General features: G+C 53.6%; 1 protein-coding gene across 3 annotated transcripts in view; it reads right to left on the bottom strand.

The window, feature by feature from the left end:
- Window positions 1–370: 370 nt before the first annotated feature.
- Window positions 371–12562, bottom strand: part of MYO18B (myosin XVIIIB) — a 258994-nt gene continuing 246802 nt past the window's right edge. For 2 of the 3 annotated variants that reach the window (XM_086682197.1, XM_086682199.1), the window contains 2 exons: window positions 3083–4331; window positions 371–624 (listed from right to left, as the gene is read on the bottom strand). In XM_086682197.1, the coding sequence (XP_086538323.1) occupies window positions 3095–4331 (1237 nt within the window). In that variant the 3' untranslated portion in view covers window positions 371–624; window positions 3083–3094. Of the gene's footprint in view, window positions 720–3082; window positions 4332–12562 lie in introns of all 3 variants that reach the window. The other variant, XM_086682198.1, reaches the window with a different exon arrangement.

Consider the following 12562-nt stretch of genomic DNA (forward strand, 5'->3'; position numbering starts at 1 on the left):
CTCTCTCTTAAAAATAAATAAACAGTTAAAAAATTATCTTGAACACTTGCCTCCCCATATATACACAATGTAGACAGTAGACAGACAAGGGGGCTATGATGGGAGGATTGAGGGAGAATGGAGACAGAGCATTTATTTCAGGTTGATGTATCAGGGAAGACTTCCTGGAGGGGGTGACACTTGAGTTTGACTTGGGCAGGTGAGGAGGAGCAAGGCCATTGCCTGGAGTCATGTAGGGGGGAGAGAAGTGTGCACTCGAAAATACGGTTTGGGTTGATTCCATTCCTTGGAAACTTTCTACCAGGATTGCCCCCAGTCGAACCTCCAGAGTCCCCGGGGACAGGATCACAGAACGGAGAGGAAGCACAGATGCCAAGCAGCTATCACTTTATTTTGTACAGACCAAGCAAGCTGGGATCCCCAGGCCTGAGGGATATGCCTCCTGCTGGGGTCTTCTTGCCTCTTGAGTGCAGCCATGCTGGCCGGCTCTGGACTCAGGGCCTCTGGGGAGGTCTGGCTGGTCTCTCTCTCTCTCTCTCTCTCTCTCTCTCTCTTCTCTCTCTCTGTCTCTCTCCAGACAGTTGTGGAGTCAGGAAGTCTTCGAGGGCAGTCTATCTCAGGAAGCTGGAAACAAACGCAGGTCAGAGCTGATCGATGGGATACAGGAAGGCTGTTCTGGGGATGGAGGTCCTGCGATCCCATGTCTCCAGGGGACATTCCTGCAGAGACACCACCCAGAGGGATGAAGGAGTGCAGGCAGCAGAAGGGAAATGAGTGGAAAGAAACTTGGGACAGAGCTGCTGAAGGACCAAAATGTCCAAGCGCAGCACAACCTGACCCTTACTGCCTCTGGCAGGTGCTGGGCCCTAGGCTAGGGGTCTCTGGCATTCACACCGGACACATGGTGTTACTTCGGGTGACTATTAGTAGCCCCATTTTCGAGCTGCGGACACAGGTGCTTGGCAAGGTCACATCACGTGCCCAAGGTCGCGGCCAGCTACAAGGAAGAAGTGAGCGTTGAGGGGCTTGCTTGGGTTCTGAATCCCACAATACATTTGCTCAGGGGGGACAGGGCTGTATCGTTCAGTTCATGCCTCCAGCGTGGATGTCAGGGTGGAGGATATTTTTTGGCAAATGCTCCTTTACCACGGTGAGCGCTGCTGGGAGGGGGAAGGACTTGAGTTTAAAAAAAAAAATGGCAGAGACAAGATGTTCTGTGATGACTTCGGCTAAGAACTGTTCCCCTCATGGACGTGTGCCCTTTACTTGGCCTTTGAAACTGCTTTCCGTGTCCCCGAGAGCATAATAATGTAAATGAATATCACATCTCTTCCCGGTAATTGAGAGCAGAGAGAAGGCCATGTTAAGTCAAATTAATTTGCTCTGATACAGTCCAAGCCCATCTCCAAGGAAGGGGCAATGGCTTTTTGATGGGCTGAGGGTGCCTCTCGAAGTAGCAGCTCTATGAACGTGGAGGCCAGGTGGCTCGTTTGGGTCCAGGAGGCCTCTGGAAGGAGGGCTGGGGACTGAGGCGAGGCACCGGCGAAGCACCTGCATGTGACCGCTCCATTATACTGGAGCCTTGAGTTGTTTCAAGTTCAGTGACTACGAGATTTATGGAGGCCGCGGGTTATTACTAGGGAGGGGGTTTGCCTGGTGTCTGAATCCAGAGGGAGGTTCTTACACCTTCTCCTCTGATGCCAAGTTTCCCCTAACTGGCTTTGCACTTCAGCCAGGAGCCGTGAGGTGCCCTAAGGCTTGAGATGTGCCCAGGGTCAGGGGCTAGACTGCCTTGGGCAGAGAGCACTGAAATGGGAATGAAGGTGGCTGGGTTGGAGGCAGACTCACTGGGCAGCGGGGGGGCTCGATCTGGGGTTTTCCCTCATTTGTTCACCAGTGAGGGTCGGGGTCTGGGGGTCCCAACATCCCTTTAGGTTTAGATGGTCCTGATGTCTGCCTCAGCTTGGGGGGTCAGTGGACCTCTTTAATAAACTCCAGCTCCTTCAAGGAGGCTCTGAGCTTATTCATGTGCATGCTTGGAATAGGCACCCGAGGAGACGTATTGCAGATACAAGTGGGGTCTCTGGAGTTACGGGTGCCAGTTCTGCCTGGGTGATTTCGTACAAGGGCCTTAACTTCTTTGATTCTGTTTGCCAACCTGTAAAATGGGAATAAATCATACTAACCACCTTTTGGGGGTTACTGTGGATACTAAGTGACTTGCTTGATATACACAGCCAATGAATTGTAAGCCATTATGAGCAGTGGACCCCTCTTCTTACCTTTAGTCTGGAGAAGTGGCAGGATTAGCACTGGGGGAGGAGAGGAGGCAGAGGGAAGCCTTGTTTCTCCCACTGCTTCTCTGGGCAACTTTGTACTTGCCCCTCCCCCCAACCTGGGGCCTCAGTTTCTCTCTGGCTACTTAATGCAAGAGTCAGACTCCAGGGGCCCCTGGGTGGCTCAGTCGGTTAAGCGTCTGATTCTTGATTTTGGTTCATGTCATGCTCTCAGGGTCATGAGATCGAGCCCTGCGTCGGACTCTGCACTGGGCCCAGAGCCTGCTTGAGGTTCTCTCTCTCCCTCACTCTCTCTCTGCCCCTCCCCTGCTCTCTCGTTTGCATGCTCTCTGTCTCTTTAAAAAAAAAAAAAAAGAGTTCCACTCCACTATTCTCAAAGCCCCTTCTACCCTGGCCTGACCCTCCCCCATAGATCTGCCGTCGTCAGGTGGACAGAACGCCATCTCGGCTCGTCCAGCTCCAGGTAGATGGAGCCCTGGAAAGACTACCAGGCAAGGGTGGGGAAACCAGAAGCCCAGAACCTTCTCTAGTGTTGCCCCACGGGACCCCCCGGCTTTCCGATGGGTCCGCATCTTAAAGTGCTAAGGGATCAGTGGCACCTAGCAGACAGCTTTGCAAACGGCAACTCATTATTTCCGCAAAAACCTCTAAAACCCGTGGCCTCTAGAGAAATCACTCACAGCGTGGAAGGCAGTGACAGCAACAGGTTTGTCTCCAGGCCGCCAGACCCGCGTGGGCTATTTGGTTTTCATTCCCCAAGAACAGTTCCCGCCTGCCTCTTTTACCTGCACTGGCTCCTACTTCTGCAGATATTTCTTCATTATGCTCTCAACATCCTCGTCTTTTCTCCCTGCCCCCGGCTCTCTGCTCTCGGGGGATGTTCGCTCGCCACCGTCACCGTCCAGCCGCGGGATTCTTGGTCGGCTCTTGATGCTGTCGGCGCTTTTGAAGGACACAATGGAGCTGGAGGAGGAGGACGAGTCAGAGAGGTGAGCGGGGTCCTCCCTGGACTCCGGACTCTTTTTCAAAATGGTCTGGATCCCTGAGAGGAAGGTCCGGTCGGCCTCCTCTGTCTCAAAGTGGATGCGCGGATGCCGCGGACTGTCCTGACCCTCTTTGGCCGCTCTGGCCAAGGACACAGGAGTCTCAGGCTTCCGGATGGCTGGGAGGAAGTCATCGAAATCCACTTTGGTCTTGCGTTTGTAGTTGAGGCTTGGGACCTTCCAGGTGAACGGATCACTGTCCAGAGGTTCCCCCATGAGGTGGGCGAATTGGCGGTTCTGGAAGATGAGAGGCTCCTTCCCGAGGTCTGGACAGCCCGCCTCGTCCAGTGAGGACTCCAGACAGCGCCTCCGCGGGCGCAGCGTGGGTGACAAGACCAGGTCCCTGGATGTGCTTGGGGAGCTCAGTGTTCTCCCCGAGCTCTGCCCTGGTTCAAAGAGGGAATCGCAGGAGCTGAACCTGGTCTTCGGCTTCTTGGGCAGCAGCGTGGTTCCCTCTGTGCTGGGGGAAGAGATGCATTTCAGGCTGGTGGACCGCAGGAGCCCGGCCGACGTCCCGGAGGCGCCCTCCTTTTCCAGGGCTGATTGTGCCCCAAACCCCAGCGAGAGGTCTCCCTCGTCACTGCCCGCCCTGGACCTCCGCAGCGTGGATGCCCCGGTGGTCTGGTAAATGGGTAGAGTGGGCCAGTCCTCCAGGCTCAGCGTGGAGCCCTGTCCCTTCTGAGCTCTCTTCCTCCGGAGACCTTCCACGAACTCCGACAGGGCCGCCGAGGGGCTGGGCAGCTTTTCCCTGGACGCTGGGGACGAGTCTGGACTCCGAGAAGCCGGGGAGGAAGACCGAGCTCCCAGTCTCTCCGTGGGCTGCTTCTGCCCGCCACACTCATCACCGTCCCCCAAGTGGTAGTACTTCTGTCGCCGGAGGGAGAGGGGTGAAGCAGACTTGTCCCCCGAGGTCTGGCTCCGCATGGTCCGGGCTCTGCTCAGGGCCGACGCCGGCTGGGACCTCTCTGCATCCCCGGTCTCCTCGTTGATCCTGCGCCAAGAAGACAAGCGCGGTCAGTAGAAACCACGCGATTCATACGGTCTGTGTGGTTGGTACGAGGGCCACTATGCACAGGCACTAATATGAGTTTTCTTTGGACGTGCCGTCCCTAACCGCGCTCTCAAATGAACCGAATGACTTCAAGCGTAAACTGAAGCCACGCAAATGATTTCTTGCTGCTTTCTGAGATGTAGTTTCTGCCTCTAATTAAACCCAGCTAACTACGTGTGAGTAGATTAAAATGGCAGCGAGGACAGTGGCTTAGATTTATGAGCCATCCTATCTGACATGATAGGACCCACCACCCCAGGGCCCGCTGTGACATAAGTCGTTTGCTTCCTGGAGACTTCGAGGGGGTCCTGTGGTGGTTGGGGGGGGGTATTTATTTATTGACTTAGGGCCAAGCCCAGAGGAAGGTCCCACCAAGCAGGGCTTTTGAGAATCAATGACCCAAATATGTCTCAGTGGGATGTTCCATGACACCCCTCGATTGTTTTACGGGGTGGAGGTAAGAAAAACACCCCCCCCCCGCCCCCCGCCAGAAGAGAAAGGCTTTCATAAAAGAGACATGAAACTGAGTCTATACACGAGAGGACAGACGGTTTCTATTCCGGGACTACACCAGGCTTGGCTTTGATGCAGAGGCATTTTCACAACAGGCGGAGCCAAAAACACTCCCCCTATGAAAAATGGGAACCTCGCAGCAAGACGAAATTATAGACTATAAAATAAAGGGCATCTTTACAGGAGAGAGACCAGAGTCCCCTCAGCCATTCCTGTAATAAATAAAATCTATTTGCCCTCTCCCTAAGAGAAACGACCCCCTTCCCACCCACGGCAAAGTCAACATTTATGAAAAAGCGAAAGGGGTAGGGATGTCGGAGCTTTGGCACAGCAGACAGGGCCGGGGGCTGGGGCCTGAGGGCGGCCACAGGCCACGTATATGCAGGTCTCTAGTCGTTATTCTGCTTCTCTATAGACGGCTGCTCTGGTTGTGACAATAGGATCCAGCCCCCTGCACACTGGGGCGGTGGTGGGGAGGGTTGGGATTCGGGTACAAGACGCTGAAGAGGGTTTCTTGCTCACTGCTGTGTGGTATCACCATTTCCGCTCCCAATCACACAGGATAGTTTAGAAGGAAATGAGCTGACCACAATGTCCCAAAGGGCTCTTGGATCTGGGAGGGAAGCGAAACCGAAGGTCCCCCCGAGGAGATACCCAGAGGGCGGAGGAGGGTACAGACAAGGCAAGGGAATCAAGATCTTTTCTAGGGAATTATATTCTGCCTTCCTGAGCTCCTGAGGCCAAAGCTTTAACCATCCTATCTGTCTCTCTCTCTTGGTGTTGGCAAGAGCCTCCCGAGACCGCAGGTCTGTGGTTGGTCTCCATGGCAATGATTCCATGAGCGATGGGCACAGGGCTGGCTGTGTTCATCTCCTTATTCCCTTGGTCAGCTGGGTGGAGGGTCAAGGTCATAGTTGGGGGGGTGTGGTGGGGAGGCCACGGGGTTGAGGTGGTGTGGGTAAGCTATCTCCATCACCAACTCTCCCCCAACCCTCAGTCCTTCTCTTGCGGGATCAGGCTCCCTACTCCCTTCCCAGCCTCCTGCCTTGAGTCCCCCTCTTGTGGTCCAGCCACACCAGTCTCCTGGTGCCAAGCCCTTCCCAGCATCCGGTCTGAAAGGGAGGCACCCCGTCATGATATGACATGTGGGGAAGTCACAGGAAGGAACACAGAGCTGGCCCTGGCTCCTCAAATAAGAGCGGCAAGATGCACAATTAATAACCAGGAACTAGAGACTGTGCATCATTAACAAGTAACAGTTAATGGTGATCACGATTTCTCCCAGAATCTCTGAGTCTCAAGCCTAACCCACCACTAGACTCAATGAAAGCCTCAGTTCAAGCTCCAGGAGGGATGAGCGGATGAATGAATGAACAGGTGACCTTGTGGCTCATGGTGCCCGAGAAAGCTTGGTTCCCGCCCCCCCCCTCCAATCCCACTGTGCTAAGACAGAAGCCACACAATTTCCCTGGAGCGGCTGCCTCCTTTCCCATTTCTTGGCTGTCACCTTCCATCTGTGTCACCGCTGGACACGGGCTGGAGGGCCCCTGTTGTGGGGACCTGAAGGTGTGTTGTCAGTATCATCAGGGTGGAGTCCCCTCCCTGAGCAAGCCGCAGGACGGCATTCTCACTGTTTTCTTTATCTTTGCTTTTTTAAAATAAACAGCTCTGGGAGCTGCCAGGGGCAGTGGGCTGCCCGAGAGCCCGACAAAAGTCATTTCCGTCCTGCCTTGGCCCTGAAGGGAGGTGGGCGTGATGAATGTGTCTGGGGAGCTCAGCCTCAACCGTCGCCTGCCATGTGGGGACGGCAGCGTCGGGAGCACCTGCTGCTGAGTCTCCCGGGATGTTGCTATCCTGCTCATCCCAGCTCCCACCCGGAGTGCTGTCTGTGGATGCCGGGACAGGGCATGGGGGCAGGGAGGGGACAGAAGTTAGAAGGAGGGGGAGAGGAGGAGGAAGGAGGCAGGAGAAAGGGGGAGGAGGAGGGAGAAGAGGAGGAGGAACGGGAGGAGGGGGGAGGGAGAGGAAGGAGGGAAAGGCAGAAGGAGAGGAGGCGGGGAAGCCCCACTGCCCCCAGCCCTGCTGTCTGGACCGCACAGGCTGTCACCCCTGCACACTCTGACTTGGCACTGAGCCCAGCACAGAGCAGCTGCTCAGTAAATGTTGTTGAACTGAATCAAGTCTACCTTGGAAACAGAGTCTACGAGGAAGAGGTCCTAGAAGAACGGGAGACGGGGAGGAGGGGCAGAGGGAAGCAGGAAGAAGAAGAAGCCGACGAGCTAGCACCTGCGGTGAGGAGAGATGGGGGTCCGGAGAGGAGGGGGAAAGAGCCCGGCTGATGGAGAGGGGAAGGAAGAGGGTGTCTGAGGGCAAAGACAGGGGAGGGGGGACGTGGGAGGGGCGCAGGCTGGCAGTGGGAGATCTGCCCTTTTCTTCTTTGACCAAGTGGGATGGGCTGGGGGCATGGCAAGCCGTCAGCGGCCTAGGGTTGGGGGTCTGGAGGCCCCAGGCTGTGAGAGCTGGTGCCCGGGACACAGGGTACAGGCTCACTGGGCCCAAGTCCCGGGGACCCCAGCTCCACCAGACTGGCCAGATCGGACCGCCTTCCCCAAGACCCACCAGGTGCAGTGCCTTCCATAAGACGTGCAAACCAAAACGTCCCAGCACAGTGGCTCAGGCCCCAGCCGGGCGGTCCCTGGGCTCGGCCCCAAGGGCCTGGTGTTCTGGGGGTGGGGTGGGCTGGGTCCCGCCTTCTTGGAGTTGCCTGGTGCGTTCAGAGCCTCAGCTGGTAGGCTTGAAACAGGAACACAAGCCAAGCTGTGCAGACTCCTGGGGCGCTGAATGGATGAGGAGGAGGAGGAGGAAGAGGGGGATGTAGGCAGGTGACATGGGGAAGGGATGGGAGGGACAGCAGGAGAGAAAGAAGTGGTGGCTGGGTCTACCGTTCAGAAATCCACCCACATCTCTGCGACGCCGGCCTCTAGTTCCCATCTGCATTACCAAAGTACAAAGTCCCTTGCATCCACTCCTTTCCGGTGGAGACTGCAGAATTGAACATGAATGCAGACGCCCTCTCGCAGGCTTCAGGGGGAAGGTCCCCGTTCTGCCTTTTGAGGCAGAACGATCCTCTCCATGTCTGACCCGGCTTGGGGCGTTACGAACCAGCCTGCTGTCATCATCCAGGGGCGCGGGAAGACTCATTTTTTGCCCGTAGAGGACAGCTGGGCACAGATGAAACCCTCTTCCATCAGCATCACATGATGGATGGATGGCAGATAATCAAGACATCGCTGTGCCTGCCTCCCACAACCTTGGCCAGGGCGAGGGATAACGGATGGGATGCTCTGCGAGTGGCTGGGACACAGGTGTGGACAAATGCTAGGCGGGGATACCGTGCTTCTCTAAGGAGAGACTCCAGGAGCATCTTGGGAACTTCTGCTGTCTAGCCTTTAGTCTATCCAAAAAAGACTAGATTTCAAGCATCCCTGCCGTCAGGAGCCAGCGGGCCTCCCTGCGCATCTAGCCACGACAGTGCTGGGTGGGTCCCCTAACTGGGTAGTCAAGCATCACTGGCACAGCTACCTCTGGTTGGGCACCCCCTGTGTGCCAGGCCCTGTGCTGGGTGCCATGCACACAAGGGAGACCAAGCTGATGGATGGGCCACCTGCCCTCATGGAGCTGACGTTCATTCACAGTCTTTACCTGTAACATAGGTATTTACCTGGACATAGGAATCATGACCTCCAAGCATGGCAAGGTGGGGTGACCTCCACAAGCATACAGAGGTTACAGTGACAGAGGTGGGGTTGCAATCCCAGGATAGCTGACCCCACTGCCCGCAGCACTGTCCTCTTAAACTTCCTCTGAGCCCTGCAATGTCCACATAGCATTTGTCACCGGCAGCTTACTCTGCTTCTGCCACTCACCAGCCACATGGCTTTGGGGACAGTCCCCTAACTGGGCCTCAGTGTCCCCAGCTGTGAAACGGGGGACACCAGGTCAACTTTGCAACGTTGTGGAGACAAGAGCACCGAACAGCCGCTCCACAAACATGTGCCGAATGAATGAATGAAGTGTCAATGCCGCGGCACCTAGTAGGTACTCAACGAGTGTGTGCTGACGAATGCATGAAGCGGCAATGACTGGCGCGTCGCAGGTTTAAGTGAACCGAGGAAGAAGAAAATATCCATGAAAGTGCTCTAAGTACTGGTGGCTTAACCTCAGGAAGGTCTATTAGGGAGATCAGGATAGGAAATACAGAAGATCCAGAAGTACTGGAATTTCTACTTTCTAACCTCCAAGGCTAAGAAAATGGGCTTCAGAGGAAGACAGACACGTCCAGGTTCAAATCCTGGCTGTCTTCTGTCCCAGCCAGGTTTCTTGTAGAACCGGAGATGACTCAACTGTAGGGCTGGGAACCACAGCGCCCTATCTCACAGGGATCTGTGCGGAATCAGAGAGGACATAGGCCATAGGGATAGTCAGTTCCCAGAAGTGCTGCCCGGGGCCACCTCCACCTGCCCCCAGCACTCCAGGAAGGCAAAGGGCGGTGCCCTTCAACGTGCACGTATTACTTATTCATTTCAAAACGTTGCTACTAGTAAATGTATGTTTAGAAATCTTGGGGCGCCTGGATGGCTCAGTCGGTTAAGTGTATGACTTCGGCTCAGGTCACGATCTCATGGTTCGTGAGTTCGAGTCCTGCGTCGGGCTCTGCGCTGACAGCTCAGAGCCCGGAGCCTACTTGGGATTCTGTCTCCCTCTCTCTCTGCCCCTCCCTTCCTTGCACCCCGTCTCTCTCTCTTTCTCTCAAAAATAAATAAAACATTTTTTTAAATTAAAAAAAAATTCTTAATGCTTGTTCATTTTCCTTTAATGGCCCTTTCCATCAGGATTAGAGAAGGCCCCAGACTGAGGGCAGATGTTCAAGAATAAGCAGTTGCTCTATATGATCCTGTTCTGAGTAGAAAAGGACAAGGATATTGAAGTGGTCTGTTGGGCCACATTATTATGAGCCAGCTGCTGAGACCCGTGTCTCCAGCGCGAACCACGCCTCTTCCCCTGCCAGGATGTCCGTGAACGTGGCTCCACTGTGTCACCACATGAATAGATGCTTCATGGATGTCAGGCGAAGAATGAAAAATGCACCTGTATGTGCCCGCAATTTGAACGCGTGATCTCGTCAGGATCAGAATTATCGCCCCATCTTGCAGATAAGGAACCTGAGTCTCACTGATGAGAAGCCATTTGCCCAAGGTCGCGCGCCAAAGTGGCTGGGCCTGATTGTGAACCCCGGTTGGCCAGATCTGAAACTCATCCCTTTTTTCCTTCTGTGACATCACATGCCCTCCAGGCAGAAAGCCGAGTGGAAAACTCAACCGGTAGAGCCCATAGCTGCATGTATATATTTTTCCAATTCCACTGGCACAAAATGAACCAAAAAAGTGAGGCCCGAGACAAGGAGAGACATGGGATTCACCGGCATCAGACGCAATCACACGGCAAAAATAATTCCTGGGTCTGAGTCTGGGCAGAGCCAGGACCAACAGGAGCCACAGGAAACTCAAGGCAGACTTAATGACACCATGAATCATCTCCCAAGATATGCTGTCGCCCCCATTCTTCATCCACACCCTGAAATTAAAGAGGAAATTAAAAATGTATAGATGTTCTAATACTGGCGAGGCCTGGGACGGGAAACCAGATGTCTTTTTTAGATGACCTGTAGGTTTTGTGACCACGTCCAACACGACGATGGATAACCTGTAATAAAAGCTGACGCGGTGCCCACCAACTGTGCGTGATGGGATAGGAACGTGAGACATTTATTAAGCCCCTACAGTGTGCCGCTGAATTCTGCATAATAATGGCTGCTGTATCTTGTGTTTTTAGGCTTCACGGGTGTTACTTGATTTCATCTTCACGACGGCCCTCTGTTATAATCCACTGCCGTCACCTTCCTGTGTCACAAAGGAAGGATGAGTAATTTGTCACGTAATAAATCAGAGAACACGGAGGCAAGCCAACTCCGGGACCCATGCCTCCTAACTGCTCTGCTCTCCTTTATCGTCCTATTGTACAGACAAGGAAACCGAGGCTCAGAGAGGCGCATGGGCTTGCTGAGGAAATAGCAGGTTCTCGTCTCTGTCTGACTGTATACAATGCTAGGCGGAGCTCATGGCAGCTGATGGCGTGCTGTCTTCCCCTCCTGCAGAGCACACGGCAGAGTGGAGGCTGGATAAGCCCATGAGAAGGGCCAGCAGGGCAAAAGTTCCAGGTAAATTGAGCCTCGGACTAAGAGCAGCGAGAGGTTGGCAAAGGAGAGAGGTGCTGGAGCCTGCATGCATGGCCTTTCTGGAGGATGTGGGTGGGGTTGAGTGAGGCTTCTGGAAGCGGGGTAGGGTTTGGGTGGTGATGGTAAGAAAGAGACGCCATGCAGCAGGAGGAGATTCCTGTCCCCCCACCCCCCAACTGCCACTTGTGAGCTTATTCAATCTGGAAAACCCTTGACAAGTGAGGGCTCCTCATCTAAATCTCAAGGCAAGGAAACCAACCAAGGCTTAGAAAGGCCATCCATCTAAGGCAAGGAAACCAACCAAGGCTTAGAAGGGCCATCCATCTGCAAGGCTCAAAGCAAGGAGGGAGCCATGGGAGGGGAGAACCAAAGAGGCGTGTTCAGCTGTAGTGAGCTTCGTTCTTCCTGGCCTGATGGTACCATGACTCAAGTCAGATTAAAGACTCTGTTAATATCTTATATTTCTTATAATATAATGGATGCTAGGAGGCCAAGATAACTCTCAAGGCTTCCTTGCTGTTCCCTCCGATCTTAAGTGGGTGCTGAGTCCTTGAGGCTTTGCCAAAACCAATCCAGCGACCCAGACCCACCCTCAGCAGATAACTGTCTGCATACCTTCGGGGCATCTGCAGATTTTGCCTTGGCCTCACCCATACATTCTAGTGGTTACTACGTACAAGGACTACAATTAACAGTTTTTGAACACAGTTGCCCATCAGAATCATCCCTGGAACTCTATACAAAAAAAAAAAAAAAAAAAAGAAAAAAAAAGAAAATTATTTCAGCACAATGGGGGAGTAGTGAGGGGACCATTCCAGGTTCAAAGGGGATAAAGGCTAAAAACCAAGATGTGAATAAGAGGGGAAACTGTGTGTGGGCAGAGGAGATATTTGGGTACTCTCTGTACCTCCTGCTTAATTTTTCTATATCCTTCTGAAACTTCCCCCTCAAATAAATTCTACCAATTTTTTTTGTTTTAAAGAGAGATTAGGGGCGCCTGGGTGGCTCAGTTGGTTGAACATCCAACTTCAGCTCAGGTCATGATCTCACAGTTCGTGGGTTCGAACCCTGCGTTGGGCTGTGTGCCGACAGCTTAGAGCCTGGAGCCTGCTTCGGATTCTGTGTCTCCCTCTCTCTCTGTCCCTCCCCCGCTCATGCCCTGTCTCTCTCTGTCTCTCAAAACCGAGTAAATGTTAAAAAAATTAAAAAAAAAATAGAGAGATTAAAGAAACAAAACCACCAAATACAATGAACAGCGATACAGACAATGTTAGGATATTGGGGGTAATATGGATGTTTGGATCTTGGATGACCTTATGGATTTGTTAATTTTCCTAGGTACAAGAGTGCTGTAATAGTTGGG

This window comes from Puma concolor, chromosome D3 (genome assembly GCF_028749965.1).
Source record: "Puma concolor isolate L17-30 chromosome D3, mPumCon1.1.hap2, whole genome shotgun sequence".
Taxonomy (NCBI): domain Eukaryota; kingdom Metazoa; phylum Chordata; class Mammalia; order Carnivora; family Felidae; genus Puma; species Puma concolor.